At 33.8% G+C, this 23532-nt stretch overlaps 1 protein-coding gene across 1 annotated transcript in view; it reads right to left on the bottom strand.

Annotated features, from left to right (window-relative positions):
* Positions 1-23532, bottom strand: part of Trdn (triadin) — a 76372-nt gene that overhangs the window by 21910 nt on the left and 30930 nt on the right. Inside the window, exons 3-5 of the mRNA XM_042695454.1 lie at positions 18737-18898; positions 17658-17690; positions 4146-4205 (exon numbers count right to left, since the gene is read on the bottom strand). Of these exons, the coding sequence (XP_042551388.1) occupies positions 4146-4205; positions 17658-17690; positions 18737-18898 (255 nt within the window). The remainder of the gene's footprint in view (positions 1-4145; positions 4206-17657; positions 17691-18736; positions 18899-23532) is intronic.

A 23532-nucleotide genomic window follows, 5' to 3' on the forward strand; every position in this document is an offset into this window, starting at 1 on the left:
TATCAAACACTATGGAGAAAGTCTGAGGATTCACTCTGGGCCAAGAGCCTAATTAATATTTCTGCCTAATCAATATTATCTGACATGTAGCTCTATGTCTATTTTGGACATCTATTTATCTGAAACAGTCATGAGTTGAACACAGATTTATCTTCACTGAGACATTTGTTAGTTCTTTCTGGTTAGATAAGAATAGATTATATAACATTATATACACTGGTATTCTTTAAGACCATTTTTGACATATGGAAGCTTTTGTTACAAACCATAACTCTGATGCTATAGCTACTAATTTGTACCCACAACTATATGATTGTGGCTTACACCAAAGGCAATTTACATGACACCAATTGGATTAATAGAATTTTATAATCCAGGAAAAAATAAATTATGGTTCTTAGCTACTACTAAGCAAAATGTATTTATCAACTGTATTACTACGCAAATTCAATTCAAAGTCCTGTGTGCATATATCATTGTGATGTACATAAAATAGATTTCTTTTTTGTATGGAAGAAAAATAAGATTAACTTAGGTCAAAAATATGATTAACATGTCACAGCTGATGCTCAAAACCATAAGAAACTCATTGCCAGGTTATGAATCAAAAAGACCACTCAGCCAGATGCTGGTGGCTCATGCCTGTAATCCTAGCTACTTAAGAGGCTAAGATCTAAAGGTGGTGGCTCAAAGTGGTAGAGCACTAGCCTTGAGTGTAAGAGTGTAAGAGTTCAGGGATACTGCTAGGCCCTGAGTTAAGCCCCATGACCAAAAAAAAAAAGTATTACTTTTTTTTATTGTGAAAATACTGTACAGAGGGGTTACAATTACATGGGAAAGATAATGAGTACATTTCTTACCAAGCATTGTAGCCTCCTCCTGTGCTTCCCCTTCTCATCTCTTCCCATCCTCCCCCCGCCCCCCCCCATCCAATCCTTTTCCCTCCTTTCCCCCCACCAAAGTTGTAAAGTTCATTTTCGACATATGACTTGTACATCTCATTGTTGCAATGGATCCACCTGTATCCCTATTTAAACCATTTGTTTTTCTCCTTCCCCTCCACAAATTATAACAGCATCAAATACAGTGAAAGCAGGGGTTATACCGTGGGGGAGGGACATACAACGCAACAAAGAAATAATCTTATAAATGTGTTAGAAACAATCGCATGAAAGAAAAAAAAAACACTCGAATACATATCTAAGGGTTCATTTCCCTAACATCAACTTATCTGACCTTTTCTGCTTGACTCAGACATATACTAGTTATTGTAAATAAGGGAAACCATGGGACCTATGTTTCTTCGGGCCTGGCTTACTTCACTTAACAGAATTTTTTCCAAGTCTTTCCATTTCCTAACAAATGGGGCAATGTCATTCTTTATGAGGGAGGCATAAAATTCCATTGTATATATATACCACATTTTCTTGATCCTTTCATCTACTGAGGGGCATCTGGCTTGGTTCCATATCTTAGCTATGGTAAATAATGCTGCAATAAACATAGTCATGCTGGTTACTTCTATGTAAATGCTGTTTTCTTCAAAATTGAGGGATTAAGAAGAAATAAAAATTAGTCTGATATTATGAATTTAAATCACTCAATGTATAAAAGTACAGTATTTTTTATCTTACTTGACAAACTCAGAATTGAAATGGATTTTGTGGCCATTAAAAATTAATTAATTAATATCTCTTTATAGATGGTTTTTCAAAAACTGTGCTCCCTGGGATTACATATTCTTTGTTTTTCAGTATTCACAACATCTATGAGTAGACTTATAAAGTTTTATGGAGAAGTATCTTTAAAATCTTTCTGATTACAATAAGATTGTTTTGAAGAAGTAAAGAATGAGAAAATAGGATGGGAATATCTCTTCATTATCACAAACCCTTTAATCTCTGCATAAAGTATATTAGTTTCAGAATACTGAATCTTTGTAGATTAAGGTACCTCCTGGCTCGTTTGTAATCATCATAGATAATTATAGTATTACCATGGAGTTCTTTTTCTTGTATAATGAAAGTTCAAAATGCTTTAATAACAATTAAAATTCACAACTGTCAGTATATAACCTAGCCAATATTGAATATGATGTACAGTGCTCAATATATATGTGAACCAATGTAAAACTATATATATGGAATTAATTACAAGTGAGAGGGAGGCCTTATTTTATCTTTGCTACAGATAGGAAAGTAAGAAGTGAAAAATGATATATTTCATATATATTCACATAGAAATCCTATGTCAGAAAAAAATAATAAACTCTCTCTGTTCCCTAAATCACTGTTGAACAGGTAAAGCCCTGTTTTCTCTTTTTGGAGCACTGTTCATTTTCCTGGAAAATACTTGGTGTATTCAAACAATGGTACTGGTAACTAATCTCAAGCCTGATCTTTGAGAAATTCATTTTTAAACTTCAGCCAATTTCACTCTTGTAATTATGGAAGACTCACTAGTTTAATAAACCTACTCTACAGCCCACTGCTCAAAGTCTTTGAAAGCAGATTGGAGCAGAGTGGAGTCCAAAATGCAAAGTATACCAAGCGCATCACCATATCTGTACCAGCAGAAACAGCTCTTAAATTAACAGTAGAGATTTCAGCCACCCAGAACGAGTTGAGTTTCTGTTTAACCACTAGCAAATGGAAACCGCTAGTTCATTTAGGGTTCCTCAGCCAATTCTTGTCTAAGAGCTGGTTCCAATTTCCCTGACCAAAGGAGTTTAAGAATCCAACAAGGAAAGTGAACAGTCAGAAGACATCAGCTCCCTAAGTACAAGTATAAATAAGTTTCCACTGAATGAATTTCAATGTTCTGTTTGTGTAAATTATTGGCTGAGCAATCTGGAACAGATTCAAACATTATGATTAAAGACCTAATATCGGATTTGAGCTCTTCCCAGAAAATACATAAAGTGCAGTGAAGAGCAGTGACTTGGTTCTGTAATTCAGATAAAAAATCTGCTGTAGTTTAAGAGTAACTACAACTATTATTCAAAACTGTAATAAGCATTTATGACAGGTAATTTTCATAGCCAATTTTACATAATAAATATTGTAAAATATTTTATTTTTGTTCCAGAGAATTTGTTTCAGATATGCCACATCAAGGTAATGATTGAGATTGTAATATTTTGTCCTGGCTCATCCGAAGGCAGGCATAACTATTAGGAAAACGTGAGAATGCTTAGAAATATGCTCCTTTGGAATGCGTTTATTTCTACAAGTTTCTTTCATTCTTTTGTTATTCTTTTTAGGGAGTTAGTTATTCAAAGGAGGTGCCATTCAACAAAGCTGGTTATGAATACAATGTGTCTTGATCAGTGTCAACCTTTCCATCATTCGCCTCCATCCCTTATGACTGTACTCTACCCCCTTCCCCAATTCCTGTTTAATATTTTTGTAATTATATGGATTACCCACAGAAAAGTGCTGCCTGTTAGTTAAGCAAGGCAATACTGGTCATGGTTAAGACATTTCTGTTGCAAAGCTGCAGTTGCTGGACTCAGTTCAGTGAAAGGAATGCGATTCATCATGCTGTCATTGTCTGTTTACCCTGAGATGTGGGGAAAAGCTACAAGACACCGCCTTCTTCAGAGAGGTAACACAGTACCTTGACCTTTCTGCACCAAAGACTGTGAGGTCATTACATGGCTTGAGAAATTCATGGTGAAAAAGAAATGAAATCTGGCTCATTAGTCACATAGGAAGAGAGCAAAAATATTGTCGCAATATACCACAAGCCACAAATATTTATCTGTCGAACTATTTAGTTTATAAGAGCCAGTTGTAACTAATTAGAAAATTGTCATAGATGAACTTACTTGGATGCCAATCATTAAAAAGTATACACACACTCATGTATTTGTGCCTGAAAGTAATTGAGGAGTAAATTTACTTGTGAAAATAATAACATTTTTTAAGAAGCCAAACTACTACTAATATTCTTTTATTCTTTCATTTAAAATTACAGAGAAAAATATTCCCTAAAATGAAAGAATAATCAGGGATTCATACATTGTACAAATGATATTTTACCTAGCAAAGGTCAGTCTCAGTTAAAAATATAGCATATATACGACTATATATATGTATATATAATATATACATAATTAAATAAACATAAAATGCAACACTTACCTTTAGTTTGTATTTTCCTTTCAGGTTTCTCTGGCTTTTCAGTCTTTACTTTATGTATTTCTAGAAAAATAAAGAATAATTTTAAAACTTTTTGTTTAAAAATATAAAATTTAAATTAGGCCATAGCTATGACTTTTTAATTCCATCACAAAGTATATGTTTTTGTGTCTAACAAGGTTATTGACATTTGAATCTTTGTTACATGTTGATATATAAAAAACTTATTTATTTAAAATAAGAAAAAAGTTAGGGACACTCCAATAATCAAGTTACCTGTAAAAGCTTAAAACTGTATACTTTCAGCATTAAAATTTTTCACCAACTATAATTATGTTTTATTTCAATTACTCACAATACAAATATGGATGTGATTTCAATTTTAGAAGTCTTAGTTTGAGGTATTAAATGAAGAATTTGTGAAATAAACTGTAACCATTATGTAACAGGAAATACATCTTAGAAGAGTTCACTTAAGCTATGTTTACAATAAGTATTTGGCACTGAATTTAACCAATAATTACTTCAAGTAAATAAGGATACATTTCATAGAAAAAGTTACTTGTGAAATTTTTTCTAAAGCTCAGGTTTAAAAATGTATTTCATTTGCTTCTAGATTCAGTTTACCTGCATTGCAAAGTCTTAGAAAATGGAGTTAAATCTGAATTTGCAATTAATTTTAAATGATAGAAGTATATTTGAATTTAAGGTTTGCAAATGTGATCACTACCTCTGTAAAGTGACTTAATCTTAAAATATCATGTTTCATCTTGGGAAATGTTAATTATTTATTTATCATTACTTTATTCAACAAAAGTTATTAGATGACACAAGTAACTATGTAGGTTTACATTTTTCATTTTAAATTTGAATTTACATTTTTGTAATTTTTCCAGAATCTGCTAAAGGCAAAACCTACATATCTTCAGAAATGAGAACTATTAAGGAGGTAATCACTACTATCAACATTATCTTCCTTAAATTCTCACCATTTACCAATCATTTTAATATCCACAGTTCCACTCATTAACCTTCATATCATCCCTGAATTACAATATGGCAAAAAAATCGCTCATGAAAAAACTTCTCCAAGTTTCAATAGAAGATCTCCAAAGGGCTGTGACAACTTCCAGTCATTCCTTCTTCTCAGTAATAGCTCTAAAATCTGTTGTATGCCAATGTTTCGTGCCTTAGCACTATAAATTCTCAGATCAGTGAACCATTGAGAGATAGATTGAGACTATTATGAGCCTCTTAAGCTATTTAGTAGACTTCCTGGATTCTACCCATCTGATGCTCATAGCCCCCAACTGGACTAACCACATACAATGTGCTTACCGTGCATGAACATCTAGGAATCATGTCATTAGCCAATACAGATTAAGGCAGTGACAAGTGTTAGTAGGCTGCTTATTTTGGAACTCAACTGGAGTTCATTTTGCCTAAAAAGGAATTTGGGGCAATACTTTCAGATCTGTGTGTGTGTGTGTGTGTGTGTGTGTGTGTGTGTGTGTGTGTGTGTGTGTATTTGTATGTGAGTGTGCTCATAATTCTATATATGCTCTTGGATAAGGCTTAAATGGGTAACTATAAGACTGTAATCAGAATAGAAACTAGCAGAGGTCCATTCTGGAATTTGGAAACAAACAAGGGGAGAAAAAAATCTCAGAAAAATTGAATGAAGAACACTGATCTGAATCTATTTCTGTCCCTGAGTGACATGGTTGATCTCAGCATTTGAGAAAGCACTTGAGTAGTCAGCTATGAAGCAGGAGTTCCTGTCACTAGCAGTAAAATAGATGAAAATGGACATTATATGAATTTGGACACAGAATGGCAAACATGTTCTCTATCAAATGAAAACTGTCAGGGCTGATCTTCAAAAGTAAGAGAGTGATAAGGGATTAGGAAAGATACAGTAGGTTAGGAAGAACGGTGACTGGGTATGATCAATATACACTCTAATGTATGCATGGAAATACCACAGTGAACAACATGTAGGAAAGCAGTCTATATTAGTGAACAAAGAGAGTATCACTTAAGGAAAAGGAAGGCAGGGGAGGGTGAATATATTCTTTAAACTCTACCCTAAAAACATGGAAAGGGACTCTAAAGTAGAAGATAAACATTGGTTGGCTGATGTACTTCATCACTTATTAAACACATACACACACACACAAATAAAACGAGTAGAATTAGTTAGAAAAACTGGTAATTTATTTCAGGTAATTTATTTCAGATAATTTATTTTTTCATTGTATAATAAGTAGAATACGGGTAACTCATGTCTGCAGCTCAAACCAAGCATAAGAAATGCATTCCATGATTCAGACTTAAGGAGAAATTAAATAGCTCTGCTGGTTTTCTAGCTCCATCTCATTTTCCTTAGAGATCAGGTTCTATCTCTGGCATTACTTCCTGTGGCTATTAGATGTCAGAAGGAGCCAGTGACCCCCATGCATGGTGTCCCAACTTGTCTCCTTGAAACTTAGCCAGGAAATGATGACCATTCAGGCTCCTGTGCCACTGAATAACAGCATGTTACCAATTTAGACTTGAGACAGACACTGTTCTCATACACAGACCATGTCTAATTTGTTACCTCCGATGAGCCAGCAAAGGATCCTTTGTACAACACTGGATAGTTAACTTTAAATAATTCAGGTCATTTTTTCAAAAGCATTTATTGCCTTTTGGTTTTCAAAAAGTTTCAAAGAGAGGTTACAGGAAACAAACTTTCATATGTGATGGTAATACCAGCACTTAATTGTAATAATTTATCTATGCTTCCTGTAACATGCAAATGATGTGCACAAAGCTGTATTTAAAAAGCACTCTTTACGCGGGACACTGGTGGCTCATGTCTATACTCCTGGCTCCTCAAGAGGCTGAGATCTGAGGATCATGGACCAAAGTCAGCCCAGTCAGGAAAGTCCATGAGACTCTTATCTCCACCTAATCACCAGAGAACCAGATGTAGAGCTATGGCTGAATGGGGTAGAGCGCCAACGTTGAGCAAAAGAGCACAGAGACAGTACTTAAGCCCTGAGTTCAAGCCCCACTACTGACCAAAAAAACTAAAATAAAATAAAATCATGCTTTAAAGAACAGAGTATTTAAACATAAACCAAATCTGAATACAAGTGACAGAGAAAAGGATAGTCCTATGATTTGCCTCCAAATATAGGTGTTTTGGAAATAGAAAAAAGTCAATAGTCAAATGTCTCTGAAAGGTTTGTTAAGTCTCTGCACCTGATGGAATCGAAGCTTTGATTGCAACTGGAAAATACTAAAATATTTTGTGATTTAGAAGGAACAGAGATAAAAGTATTTCAATCCAGATGTGCAAGTAGCCCTAAATCTCAATGTGTTAGGTAACAATCCCTTTGTCACGCTGTAACACTGGTAGTCTTGCCATGTTATACAAATCACTAACAGAGAAAAAAGCGAGGTCTTTCCACAGAATGAGGCAACATTTTCCAGTTTCTTTTACTATGTCTTATTTACTAATGTTTTTAACATGGCTTATAAAGAGAGAACTGGAGAAAACATTAGGTGTCTCCTTTTATATTCTTATTCATTTCTCACTCTAAAGTAAAAACTTGAAGTTACCAGAAAAAAGTTATGTAGCTAACTTTTAGAAATATCTATAGCTTTCCTTCACTTAAGGAATCAAATAATTTAAACTTAATTTCTATCTTTTAGTATTCACTGGAGATAATGAAATATACTCAGACTGGATTTTTAAGTTTAATGTCAATCAATATGAGAGATTTTGAGCTTATAGAAAACAAAGAAGATATAATGATTTATTAGAGCTTGAGAATAACTAAAATTTGTTTTTGTGATTACTCATTTCTAGATGACAGTGATTTGCTTTAATTTCCATTTGAAAGATGTCATAAATCTATTACATTTATAAATCTATTCTATTCTAATATAAATTACCGTCTTTTTGAGAGGGGAAGTACTAAGGTTTGAACTCAAGGCCTTGAACTTACTTAAGTGGTAGATATTCTACCACTTAAGCTATGCCCTCAGCAGTTTATAGTCTGGTTATTTTTCAGATAGCGTCTTTCTTTTTGCCTGCACAGATGTGGACCACAGTTCTCCTCTTTACCTTCCCATCATTGTGGGATGACCAGTGTCATCATCAATTTAAGGTAAGTTTTATAAACCATCATCCCCTGGCTTGCTTTGAATTGCTATCTTAGTGTTCTCCAGTATTACACACATAAGCAGCTAGTGCCTACAAATATGATCTACTCTGACAGCAAAATAAAGACTGGCATGATTTTTATAAGATCTATATAAAATATTGCCATTTCTAATATTTATTGTTAAAGGTAATTAACTAGCACTGGAGACACTGTGGCCACTCCAAACCTCAGCCCCATTACCAGCTGTGTGAATTTCTTTTCTTCATCCATAAAATGATAATAATAAGCACCCACCTCATAAGTTTACTTTAGGATTAAAATAAGTCAAATGTAGAGAATCTCTGGAATGTCAAGTACCACGTGGACATTGGCTGTTATCTTGCTGTTACTTGTACTTCTCAGTAAGTAGAAACTTTGACAATGCCAAGATTAATGTCTATTTTGCTCCACACTAAAGTTTAATACCATACAGGATGATTGGCAAAGAATAACTACCTGGTTACCAACTTGAAATAAATCACTATTTGATCACACTTAAAAGAAAAAGGTTTAGGAGAAAAAGGTGGATTATTTCTTACCTGCTCTTTATGGTACAACTCTACATGTCTACTAAATTGATTGAAGATGATTTGTAGGGCTATAGATGAAGTTTATTGGTATTGAGCCCTTGCCTAGCATAAAAGAGGGCCTAAGTTTGATCCCCAGAAGTACAGAAAGTAAATACTTGTTTTACCTATATGAAATGGAGGGAGACGTTGAAGAATTTTCTATTTAGTGAAATAATATAAATGTCTGAAAGGTATTTTGAAACCACAAAATTTATTCAAAAGTTTTTCATATTTCCTTTTTCTGCAACACTGAGAAAGAAGCTAAATGATGGTCAACTTGAGGACAGCATGAATAGTTCTCAATACATTAATACATCATAGATGTTTATTAAAATATACCAAATTTTATTCAAGCAACTACTATATGTCTTATACTCTTTGTTATATTCATAAATATTTTTCTAGAAGAGTGCATTATTCAATACTAATGAAGAATAAGAAGAGAATGATACTCTCCTCCTTGAAGCTAATATATTATTTATGACTATGTAGGCTGAATGCAGATATAGACACATAGACAACAAATGAGTGTATTTTACTTGTAATAAAATGTTGACACCTTCATGACTGTTACATGTTCTAGTTCTAAAACTAGAATATGCTACTTCATCTCACTTTAAAAAAAGTGTACAAAACTTCTTATTCCTCAATATAGTCATTACCTGACTCATGGAACTGTAATCCCTCTGTACAACACCTCTATAACAACAATAAATTAGTAAATTAATAAAAAATGTATTCCTCCAAATTTTTATTTCCTTCATTCACTTTTTGTTATTGTTACATTTATCTAACATTTCCTATTATCTAGTATTACAATAAAGTCTGCCTTCTTTTTGCCTACTATTTGTTTATGTATTTATGGTGTATGATATATATATAATATAAAATTTGAGATTTGGCAAATATGCTGTTGGTGGACATCTGTGGAAATAAGTACAGACTTTACTGAACCTGTTTAGTTTCCCCAAATGGTATTTTCAGTGTATTTTCTAGTTCACTTGGTGCATATTATGTACTAATTAAACATTAAAATATATAATTTATAGACAAAATCCCAAAAGCTTCCAAATTTGCTTTGAAAATTCACTCCATCGATTGCTGTCAGAATGTATTTATCTTAGTCCTATGGTTACCACAGTGGCATGGCAATCATTAATTAGGTCTTCAGATATTTCCAATAATCTGAGCATGACTTCTACTTGATCTTGCAAAGAAAGAGTATGGGTAACAAGCTTTGTGGATGATGGTGGTAGCAACAATAGCTAGTGGTAGTGAAAATAGAAGGCAATAAATGGCTTCCAAAAAAATGAATTTATTTCATAGTTAGGTTCCTCTAAGTCACTTTGTTTTATTACATGTACTTTTGCTTATGACAAATACCTTTTATCTATTTATTATCTTAACAAAACTCATTGTTGAGTACTTTATAATTTTGTTTTAGACATGCATGACCAGTTTAAAGCAAGTATTTTTATCTATGAATGTGTTGCTCTATTAATAAATTCAAAATGTAATCAATGTATGACAGAAACAAGAAGTTAAAAGGATAATCTCTGTCACCAAGGCAACTATCCCCTGATTCAAAATGACAACCCAGTTTATTAAATTATTATGTGGGCTGTGGATTTCAAAGAATGCCTTCCACCTTTCTTTTCTCTAAATATCTCACAAGAATAAGATAATATAAGAAGGCTCTTTTCTAATTTTTTCTTTTTAATATTAAAAATTTAATTTACTTACTCATTTGAACACAGTGTCTATTTGTATGATTTTGCTAATTATCACTAGGACACAAAAATAATTATCATAAATGACTGAGCAAATGTAGTTAATTTTAGTATCTAATTGAATAATGCTAAGGAACTCCCAATATTTTAGACAAATATACCAAATATGTTCAGGTAGCTGCATTTTCTTATACTTTTTCTGTTATCCAGACTAATAAGTTTTCAAAGAAGTGCACTGTGTACCATGAATAAAAAGTGTGATAATGACAGTGCTTACTTCTTTGAAACGCCTATTGTTTATACTTATATTATATTTATATTATATTTACATTTATATTATTTACATTTATATAGTGGATATGGTGGTAGGCAGATTATCTTCACGGTATCTTTCTACAGAGACATTCAAGCTCATAAATATAAAATACTTAGTGTGTTTATTTTTTATACTTTATTATTATTTAGTAATACAAGTAAAACATTTGCATAAAAACAGTCTCAAATAATGTCCCGAGAAAATCTCTACATCTCTAAACTAAACATGTTACAACAATATCTATATAATCTCTTTTTTTTTTGCAGCTCTATAGTCTTAGGTTAGCTTTTTCCCCATTTTAGGTTTTATTTTCTTTATTTATAAAATGAAATATACTTTCCCAAGTGAGCATGAACCGGACAGATGGAAGTGATTTCAAATAAGATCTTTTGTTAAGTAATTACCAGTGTAGTTTGCAGCTACAGAGGAGACATTGGCTGGAGTTAGGGTATGTGCTTCAAACTTGGTGATATACTAGACAAGATCAATGTGGGCTGTTCATCAGAATCATCTGGGGAGATTTAAAACCTATTCCAGAGCTGCAAACCTAATCAATGGGTCTTTCATGCTGAGGAGACATAGGATCTGCAATTTAGATAAGCTTTCAGATGATTTCAGAGCCACAGTTGGAAGTGGGAATTACTGTCTAGCTCAATGCCTCTCAAATTTTCATGTGCATATGAATCTCCTGGAGATCTTAAAATGCAGATTGTGACTTGGTGAAGGTACGTGCATGCAGGCTGGATTTTCAGATAGCCCCAGCTCATGTAAAAGTTGCTGCTTGAGTTGTACTTTTGAGTTGTAAGGATATAGTACAGATAAAATTCTTGATGCGTAATAAAATCTAACAACATGACTTAATCAGAGCCAGAAGCATGATAGCTCAAAAGGATGTGTATGTCAGTAAATCCGGCATCTTTGTTTTACAAATGTGAAGATTAGAAGGCACCAAGGTTAAGTGACTTAACCAGAAGAGGTCAAACTTACAAGAGATCCCTGACCAGTACCTCCTTTCCTTCTTCTTTGCAGCTTGCCTCAATCATGTTTCAAATTTTGATATATTCTGTTGAAGAACATTATCTAGTTATTTATTTTCTTGAGTTTTCTTAGGAATTTTATTATTAGTTTTCTACTTGACTTTTTTATTATCAAGAAGTAGTTCAAAAAGTTTCAATTCAACATGTCAGTTTGAGGATAATGCCTCTTGATCAAGCTGGGCACCAGTGGCTCACACCTGTAATCCTAGCTACTCAGGAGGCTGAGATCTGAGGATGGCAGTTCAAAGCCAGCCCGGGCAGGAAAGTCTGTGAGGCTCTCATCTCCAATAAACTACCAGAAAGCCAGAAGTGGTGCTGTGGCTCAAGTGGTAGAGAGCTAGCCTTGAGCTAATGAGCTGAGCAACAGCACCCAGGCCAGGGTTCAAGCCCCACAACCGACAAGAAAAAAAAAGTCCCTTGATCAATGTCACTACTTTGACTGAAGAATGTTAATTATCTATACTTCAATGATCCAGGTCAATGTGACATTGTACTTTATCATTCATTCTTTTCTTTTCTTTCTGAATTTTTTATATTGTTGTTTGAACTTAGGGTCTTGCCTTATTAGGGGTATCTGTATCACTTGAACCAGGATTCAGGCCATTTTTTTCTTTTAATTATTTTTACAGGTTTTTGTTGTTGTTGTTGTTTTGCTTAGGGCCAGTCTAAAACCATAGTCCCCTACCTAGCATCCAGTAGATCTGGAACTACAGATGTGCCCCACTATGCCATGTTTACTTGTTGAATCAGGTCTTGCTAACTTTTTGCCAACTGTAATTGTCTAATCTCTGTAATTATGCACATGTCACCACACCCATGCCCTACTTTGCCCTTTTCTATTTTTTTTCTTACAGTAAGTTTATATACAGTAGTCACAATATGTAAACAAAAGGAAGAGGAATTCACTTATCTTCAACTGGCCTCAAAATGTATCAAGTCCCCTTCTTTTGCAAATTAGCCATTAGAATGGCAATGGCTCTTACCTTGGTTATTGTTTAGAAACATATTGTTGAAACTTTAAAATTTCTGTTTTTAGGGGATGAGTTACGTCACATAGTTTTATTTAGATATACCTCACTTACCATTCAAATAATTTATTTAAAATGTGCAATCTAATGTTTTCTACTTGTTCTCAGAGTTATGAACCCAGCACCACAACCAACTGTAGAATATTTTCATCATTCATCAAAGAAATTCCATAAGCATTAGCTTTCTCCCACCCCAATCTATATCTCCTCTCTTGCTCTTCCTTGGTAATTGGTCTGCCCCTGAGATTTCAATGTCCTATCTAAGAGGGGAGGTAAACGAATGTGGAATTTAAAACAATAGGGGTATATCTATCTCGTGTTCTTGTTACAATCCATAATTATAATATCGGTGTAATGTTTGAGGTTCAGGAACTACTCCTTTTCCCAACTTAGTGCCTGTATTTTGGTTGAGGTTACCTCATTCTTTAGTTCCAGGATAGACCCATTAGCAGGCTCTGACAAATTTGCACATTGTATCTTTTTTTAGCCAACCTTGCTTTGTTACTCAGTATAAGTCAATGAAATTCAACTGAGTTGTTTCAACGGAAATATTTCTTAGAAAAGAGCTGCTTCTTTTCCTGGGTCACTAAGGTAAAGTAACTTTGGCTTCAAGATTCTGGTGACTATGTTTGCCAAGAGAGAAGAAAGAGCTGCTTAAAGAAGGAAGAGAATGAAACAGGGAACACCCAGGCAGAGGCTATGAAATTATGTACACTATTATACATAGATATGTTTATATACCTATATCGAACTTTCCTTGATGCCAGCTCCCTCTATACTCTGTCTCCAATGACAGAGTTAGATTCAGAGTTAGACCCAATGATTGCAGTGAGAGACAAGGAGCAGTTAGGGCAGTAAGTTCTTCATGTTGTCTGAGAGCAATTATTGAGAATTGATACAGACTTACCTAAGTAAGTCTAAAGAGAGATCCAAAATGAACAATGTGACTAGGGCCTACCTAGTAACCAATATTGAGAGGCAATGAATTACAATAATTTAGTCACTTACCCATTCTTCCTTCTTTATTCAGGCACTATTATTTTCCAGACAATGTTCAGCTTGGTGTGCAAACCACAGAAGTTGCCAATGAAAGTTCTGGCACGCATACATGCTCATCCATCTTATGGCCAAGGACGTAATACAGCCCTCTGAATGGTCTAATGCTAAAGCCTTGAATATTTATGATGCTGAGATTGCCTAGCTCTTCCTCATTTACTCTGACCGCAGGCAACTATTGTGGAGTTCAATAAAGTAAGGAAAGTACACAATAAGAGAACTAAGTGTAAATTTAGTGAGCATTTTTTTTCTCTTTCAACTTGCAGAATTTAGAGCAATTAAAAAACATGACTGTACAGATAATGTGATTTGCTTGTTCTGAGTAGAGCAGTCTGCTTTTCAGTCACAGGCATGCATCAGGACACAGAACACCAGGCTTTGTTAGGGACCATGATGCCAGGCATCAGGTCAGTTCCTCATTCTGACAGACAAGCAGTTGGACACAGAGTATAAAGGAGTTTCTTGTGCTGTCCTCAAAGGCAAAAGACAGATCTACAATTTGTAAGATCCCAGTGAAACTAAAACGGAAGGCCAACTTTCCAAAAAGCAAAGAAACAAAAAAGTAAGTATTTTTCTTATGAGTTCAGCTGGACAATAGTGATTTCCTAACACGTATAAAACCTGGGTGGTATCCCTAGAGCAGCAAAAACAACAGAATTCTGGGTGTACCTAGCTCTGAATCACTGCAATACTACTATTCTACATTTATTATTTCTTCACTTTAAAGCTAGATCTCAGGAAAAAGCATTATAAAATAAAATTCCTGGTTAAGAGATTATCCTTATCTTCTAAAAGTACATATTTGAGAGTACACAAATAGTATAATGATTATTCTTATAATATACAGATTGACTGTAGATGAAATTTAGGTAAGAATAAACTGTAAAAAGGAGATAAGAATATCCATTATACTGTACTTAGAAGTGTTAGTACAAAAACAATTTAAAGCTATATACCTGCTAGAGAATTATACTTCCTATGAATGTTTCCTAATCTGACAAGTCAGGGAAGTTAGTGAAACATTGAATATTAATATTAGACATATAAAAATTGTATTTTTGTTATGAACCAGTATTTTACTTTTTTTTTTTTTATTGCCAGTCATGGTGCCTGAACTCTGGGCCTGGGCACTGTCCCTCAGCTCTTCAGCTCAAGGCTAGTGCTCTACCGCTTGAGCCACAGTCCACTTCCAGCTTTTTCTGCTTATGTGGTGCTGAGGAATCGAACCCAGGGCCTCATGCATGCAAGGCAAGCACTCTACCACTGAGCTACCTTCCCAGCCAGTATTTTACTTTTGAAAAATACAGAAAACTCCAAAGATGCCTGCACTGAGTAGACATATATAATTAATTTTTTTTAGCCTACTGAATTCTCTCTCTCTCTGACCCCCGTCTTTGTATGTCTAAGAGTGAATGTAGCATCTGTGTCATTGGGCATGACTTTTGAGTATTTGCTAATAATTTAATGTTTAAAATTATTTTATTATCTAAAGGTTACAATAATCTAAAATTACTGTAAATGTCATTCAAAAACAACATTGCTACATTCCATTAATATTTGGTGGATGAACACCTAATAACAAATATATTGCAAACTTATTGAAGCTATTTGGGTGTCTGTGCCAGCCTTGGGGCTTGAACTCAGGGCCTAGGAGCTGTCCTGGAGCTTTTTGCTCAGAGAAGTGTTTTATCACTTGGCCACAATACCACTTCTGGCTTTTTAGTAGTTAATTTGTAGATAAGACTCTCATGGACTTTCTTTGAACAATGAACTTCAGATCTTAGTCTCCTGAGTAGCTAGAATTATAGTCATGTGCTATTTTTATAATGACCTTATACTGATACAGTGACTGATAAATTTTTGCTTAGTAGCTGCACAAATGAGACAGGGTCAGAGGCCCATTGTTTTAGCATCATTTTTGGTTGCCATTCTAGAAATTTGAAAATGTATAAAATTTGTCTTTATCTTGAAAGTATCAGTAAAACTATTATAAATTTGGGTATGTTTTCAGGAAAGTAGATTTTGGAAAAGCATATTATTTCTTAAAAAATGTTTACATTTGTATACTCCTTATAGAATGAGCTTAATATATCTGTGATGTGTATGTTGGTATGAGACTATTCTTGATAGGACCCATTCCAGATAAACAAAATACCCACCTATCTACAACATATAACTGTGGATCCAGGAAATGGCATTTACAAAGTTATTTGGTGTTCTTATTTTAAAACTTTTAGATAATTACATGATACAAATATGATATTTTCTAATGGTTCTGTGCTTTGGACACTTTTTATGGAGAGATTTTTAGCAGTACTTCATATTTTAAAGTTGACAAGTTGAAAAATAAATATTCATAACGATTATAAAAACACTAGGTGTATGTAATGCCCTAAAGCTATATTTATATATAACAATACAGTTACAGACTAGCATTAAAAATTTCATCCATATTAATAACCTGTTTAATAATCAATTCTGTGACCCTGAGTTTAGCTGACTGGACCATTATTCCACATCAAGTTAGAAATTCTAGCTTGACCCATAAACAACAAGTTGGTAGATCTTTTATTTGGCTAAGAATAGTAATAACTTGGAAAATAAATCTAAAAATTTTGTTCACTTAAATTAAATGCCTTAGGTATACACAAGAGGGTTAAGTAAAATATATTCCTACCTGGTAAATTCGCTAATATAAAATGACTAAACATTGAATATATACAAATTGAAATGAGTTTTAGAATAATTTGAAGAAAAATGTTCTAAGAGATTAGTACTTTAGATTATAAAAATACATCTTAAGGGCTGGGAAGTTGGCTCAGTGGTAGAACGCTTGCCTTGCATGCCTGAGGCCCTGGGTTCGATTCCTCAGCACCACATAAGCAAAAAGAAAAAAGCTGGAAGTGGCACTGTGACTCAAGTGGTAGAGCACTAGCCTTGAGCTGAAGAGCTGAGGGACAGTGCCCAGGCCCAGAGTTCAGGCCCACGACCGGACCCAAAAAAAAAAAAAAAAAAATCTTAAACCAAAATTTTAAATATAAAACACATAAAATAGCATATGATGAGATAGAAGTTTACAAATAAAATATCTTCCCTAATAATGTTAAAAGCAAATTTTAAATGTAGAATTGGCATGAGAAATATTTTACAAAATATTATATAATGAGCCAGGTGCTGGCAGCTCACACCTGTAATCCTAGCTACACAGGAGGCTGAGATCTGAGGATCACAGTTTAAAGCTAGCTAGACAGGAAAGTAACCACCAGAATATTGGAAGTGGCGCTGTGGCTCAAGTGGTAGAGCACTAGACTTGAGCTAAAGAGCTGAGGGACAATGCTCAGACCCAGAGTTCAAGCCCCATGACCAACATAAAACAATAATCGACTTAAAAATTGCAGGATCTGCTTCATCAGAAGAAACTGAGTATTGCTCCTCAGTATAAAATTTGATGCTGTCATTAAATAAAACTTCTGTACTAAAAATAAAATTAAAGGAGCAAAACAAGTAAAATATATTGAGTCACACTGAAAATCAATTATTACTATGAAAATAAATATTTTAAAAGGTGAAAATAACCAACCTTTTTTTTTCAAGGGAGGCTCTTCTATTTCTCCTAAATGAAGATAAAAATATTAAATTAGAAAAGTTTCTTAACATGGGGAAATATGGCTAGTTGTGCATTTTTTTCCGTTTACTCTTAAAAACCCTCTTATGTCTGAAAATCATAGTTCTTTTATTTTGCTTTCCAAATTCCTAACTGGTAATTTTGATTATGTACTTTTATTTGAGATAGCTTTATTTCTATGAGTTCAATAAAATTGTGGCTGTGGTCCAAATTATACATTATAGATCATATATCATAATAATTTCAATTCCTTGTTCATCGTGACTTGTCATGGTGCTAAAACAAATATATATTCAGACAAAATCATGGAAGAGGCCTCTCACTATATGAGCTTTTCTGTTAGCCAAGTCTGAATACATAATTTCTGGTGAATAATCTTAACCTGAAAATATGTCATTTAGCCAACAGAATCACTGTTCTTTGTCCTTTCAATACCCATTCAGTGGTAGCTTATATATAAGAGCTTATTTTGCTGTTTCCTTTTATTCACTAATATATATGAGAGAGCTGAATAATTATGTGACATTTAGAATGTGTCCTTCCACTCTATGCTTCAATTAGGTTCAACAAATTGATTGTTTAAATTGTGCGTTTAATAAGATAGTTTCCTGATGTTTGACGCTGAACAAAAGTAAGGTTATAAAGCATATCTATTTCTTATTTAATGTTTTTATTTCAGTCTTCCTGGAGATAAACCTGAAAAATAGCCACAATATTTTCTCAGAGAAGTATATTAAATATATGTGTCTATTATGGGCTTGTAGGTGTGTATAATAAGATTCTTTGTATTATAATGCTACCATAATAGTAGCATCAAATTTTGACATTTTTCCATAGTGGCAGATAAATTATAACATGAAAATCAAATAGAGATCAATTTAGTCTATTTTGCAGCTTACTGAAATACTTTAGTATTCAGAAATATATTGATTCAACCTGACCTAAGTGTTCATTTGGGTAAACCTTAACAAGTTACTGTCACACATATCTAATATTGGTCCCACCAGTTAGATATAACTCTATATTCTCAGTACCTTTATCAATGTCCTCTTCCACATCATCATCTTCATCATCAGCCTCAGATGAGATGATGTCAGACAACAAAGAAAAGAAGCCATAGACCCAGTCTGTGGTTTCCTCCACAGCATCATGTACAAGTTTGAGAGGATCTGACCCAATCCTGGCAATGGAGCTTGCTAAAAGTAACGAGAAACAAAACAAACATTTCACAGTCATTCCAAAAGAAACTAAGAAAATTTGGTTTGTATTTTCATAATTTGTTTTTTTGACACAGTGAATATATCAATTTCTAAAATTTAAATACCCACTAGCTATAATATTTTGCATCAAAATGGAAAATGTTATGCTGTATAATGCTTAAGTAAAAAGAGAAATTATAGAGCCTGATGCTGGTGGTTCATGCCTATAATCCTAAATATTCAGGAGGCTGAAATCTGAGGAGCACAATTCAAAGCTAGCCTGGGTCTGAAATTCCATGAGATCTTATGTCTATATAACTACCAAAAAGCTGGAAGTGGAGCTTTGACTCAAGTAATAGAGCACTAGGCTTAGCCAAAAAGCGCTCCGGATCAGCTCCCAGATCCTGTGTTTGAGCCCTAGGAGTGCCACATTTCTGTCAGTTAACTAAAGTATTTGTGGTCAAATTAAGACCAATTGGTCTATTTACTATAATTCTTTCTTTTTTTTCTTTTTTCTTTTTTTTTTTTCCAGGGCTGAGGACTGAACCCAGGGCCTTGCGCAAGCCAGGCGGGCGCCCTTCCTCTGGGCTAAACCCCTACCCCCTATAATTCTTTCTATAGAAGGAAAAACCTGTAATTTCAGGACAGTGATTATGTCAAGTGCAAGCTTCATTCAATTAGTTTTATAATTATTAAACATCCTAGTACCTTAATTAAAAAATATTTAAACTTTTAGTAATATCAGTAAATCTTTTTATTATATCTTAGGATATTTTTAAAACATGGATAATGAGAAATTAAATAATAAAAGTTCAAGTAAATAGCAAGGTTAGGGATTTCCAAAGATTGTTTTTTTAATTTTCTAATTATTTGAAAATTGCTCTGAAAAAGCAAGAGTAACCTTTAAGATCTAATTAAAGAGATGATCTAAAAATTGGTAGAAAAATTCACCTGATTTTTCATCAATATGTAATTCAGTTTTAGAGCTATGTTTTTCCTACTTAAAAATATTTTAGGTTTTTAGAGTATCTATCCTTTTCCAGAGATCCAAATTATATCAGTGTATTATATCATCTAAAGGTTAAGTATTCCAAAATAAAGCTTTTATTCTGATTGAGATAGGAAGTCATTGAAAGGTGGAGCAGATGAATAAAATGCTTAAGCGTAAGAAGCCTTTTATTTCCTGTGCTGAAAATCTAAATGATGACAGTTAGAAACAGTCAGACAATGAGCAGCCAAGTGGAATAATTTGGAAGAAAGATGACGGTAATTTTTGGTAGTCTAGTAACCGCATATGATATGAGATGTGGTCAGGTTCTGAATGTAATTCTGTGAATTTAATTAACGGTATATGCTTTCAATTTGGCTCTGAGACGTGAGAAAAGAAAGTTACCAATATAACTTCAACATTTTTGGTATGAGAAACAGTAAGGATAGAAAAATCACATCTAGTAAAATAGAAGAGGCCAAGAAAAACAAAAACAAAAACAAAAAACATCTAGCTTTCCTATATTGAGAGGAAGGGTAAAGTAAAAAAAGTAGCCAAGTTTTAGACTTCCCAAACTTATAATGCCCATTAGGCAACTATATACAAATATGTATATATAGATAAAAATGTAGTATATACCTATAACTTCCAATTCAAATTACATACACAGAGAGAGATACACATCTGTATATGTACATAATTGAACAACATCAACAAAAGCTATCAAATTGAGAAGTGGAAATGAGGTTTGAGGATAATATGGGCAAAGCATAGTGAGACTCTTATCTTGTAAAAACAGGCCAGGTATGGAGATCCATGCCGGTCATCCCAGCTATGCAAGATGAACACGTAGGAGAATCATGGCCCAGGTTGGCTCAATCAAAATTTCAATTAAAGTAAAAGAAGGCTGAGGATATGGCTCAGGGGTAGAGTACTTGCCTAGCAAACATGAGTCCCTGGATTCAAAGCCTAGTATTAAATAAATAAATAAATAAGTAAATAAATATCTACAAATCAAAGTTCTACCTCAAGTTAGGAGCTTGTGAATGCAATAAGGTTGAGAAGCTATGGTATTACTTAGGGAACCAGGAAAAATTCACTATTTAGAAAGCAAGGATGTAAAGCATCTAAAGAGAAAAGACAACATACCAAGAAGAATAAAGTGATCAAGTGGCCAAGAGGACTTTAAGTACCATGACATCTAAGAATGCTCCTGTTTTTTAAATTTTGTTTTATTATAAAGATGTTGTACAGACGGGTTACAGTTACATGAGTAAGGTAATGAGTACATTTCTTGTCAAGCATTGTTACCCCCTATATTATTGTTACCATATAAGATGATGCTAAGTGAAATGAACCCCAAAATATGGACATAAGAAGTCTTTCTTTGTTGTTGTTGTTGTTTTTAATGTACTATGTGATTTTTTTTTGTTTCCTTTGTATGTTCTTCCCTCTGTTATCACTGTATGTGATTTCGGTACCCTGCATCTTGTATATACATTTGTCTAATTTGGGGAAGAGAAGGGGAATAACAAAACACTGAAACAAGGATACAGGATGACCCATTGCAACAATGATGCCCACAAGACACTATATGGAAATGAACTTTACAACTTCAGGTGAGAGGAGGAGAACAATAAAGAATGCTCCTTTTGGATACAATGTGACTGATGTCATCGAAGAGATTCATCAAAGTGCCTTCAAGGTCAAATGGGAGAACATGGAGGGGGTCAGTAAGTATATTTTACTGCAAATGAGAAAGATGGAGTTATATTTGGAGAGCCACTTGGATTACAGTTGTTGTTTTTAATAAATTGCATTATTAAAATGGAAAGAATCAACATTGGCTTTGACTAAGGAGAAGAGAGGGAAATGGGGAAAGTATTCCTACGCAAACTTTTTATTTGACGTTTTTATTTTTGTGGAGTTGGTGAACAATACAGACCAGCAATGATCCCAAGTGATGAAACAGTAGTCTCAGGGAATCCTATCTCTGTGATTATTGATAACATGCCTTCACATTCTCCATCTTATTTTTACTGCGTTCAAGAGTTTTATGAGAGTATGAAAAAATAGTAGTCTGAATGTTGAGATTAAATCTTAGAGAAAGGAAATGAATTGTTAATTGCCATTGAGAACTCTCAACGATATGGAAGAACCTAGATTGTGCTGGCCCCATTAAAGGCATTTTTATCACTAAGTTATTTCTAGTAGCAATGCACTAGAAATACGATTTTTATGATTAAAGTAGAGGAGAATATTTCCTTGTTCCTCATCTTTTTAAAGTGTTAATTGAGGAAGTTCACAATAAAATCCTACCAAATAGTTGCCATTCTATTATGCCCATGCTAAAAGGCTCCATGTGAAGTTAGCTGCTCCAGGTACATGGTATCTTCAAATCAGAACATTTTCAGAAAAGCAAAGTTTGTAACATATGAATACATTCTGATTTTCAGACAGGTGAACAACTTCTTCAGACATCATCTCCAAACCATATCAACAGTGAATAAAAACAATGCAACTCAAACATTTATTGATTTTTTTTAATGCTTAACAACAAAGATGGAACTTAAGGCTTCATGTTCTCACTTTTTTTCCTTCCATATCTTTTCTACTTTCTTGTTTTCTATTTCATTCCAAGCTAACAGTAAAGCCAGAAACTAGAATAATAAGTAACATAAATCCAAGGTAGGCAAGAATTCCAAAATTGTTGACCTACACTTTTATTTTTCAATATTTTAGTTGAAAGATTTATTTCAATCTTTCTAATGTTACACACTTATAATGGATTACTACAAGAATTGTATTCCTACTCTCATTTTTTTTTCTTAAAATACACAGGAAGAAGGCCGCATGCTTGTATATTCTTTCTTCTTCAGAAAAACATTAGGTAGTTTAGCTATATCTACAATAGTGATCATTTCTTGCACAAAAATAGTTTCTGCACTAAAGAGTCTCATTTCTTTTTTAAAAATTTTATTGTAAGAGTAATGTGCAGAGGAGTTAGAGTTATATAAGTCGGGTAATGAATATATTTCTTATCGAACAGTGTTACTCCCCACCTCATTTTCTCCCGCTTTCCCTCCCCCAACTCCCCTTCCCCCCAAGTTGTAGAGTTCATTTCTAACAGCGTCTTGTGAGTACCACTGTTACATTGGTTCAGCCTTTGTCCTTTGTCTCACCATTTTGTTATCCCCCTTCCCTTCCCCAACTCAGATAAATGTATATACCAAAATCAGGGTACCAAAATCAAAAACAGTGACAATTGGGAATAAACCAAAAGGAAAAACAAAATGAAGGAAAAAATAAATAACTTCACACAGTCTATTAAAAAAAAGACAGAGCTGGAAAGGAGGCTCAGTGGTAGAGTGCTTGCCTTGCATGCATGAGGCCCAGGGTTCCTCAGCACTACATAGTAGAAAAAGCCAGAAGTGGTGCTGTGGCTCAAGTGGTAGAGTGCTAGCCTTGAGCTGAAGAGCTGAGGGACAGCACCCAGGCCCTTAATCAGGCCCAATGACTGACATAAAATAAGTAAATAAAAATAAAGACAAAAACATCCTCTTGTTTCCATATCTCAGAGCTCATTTCAAAAAGCATCATTTTACATGGTCATACATACATAGCTATTGAGCTATTGTGATCT

This window comes from Dipodomys spectabilis, unplaced genomic scaffold (assembly GCF_019054845.1).
Source record: "Dipodomys spectabilis isolate Male_0828 unplaced genomic scaffold, ASM1905484v1 ptg000001l, whole genome shotgun sequence".
Lineage (NCBI taxonomy): Eukaryota > Metazoa > Chordata > Mammalia > Rodentia > Heteromyidae > Dipodomys > Dipodomys spectabilis.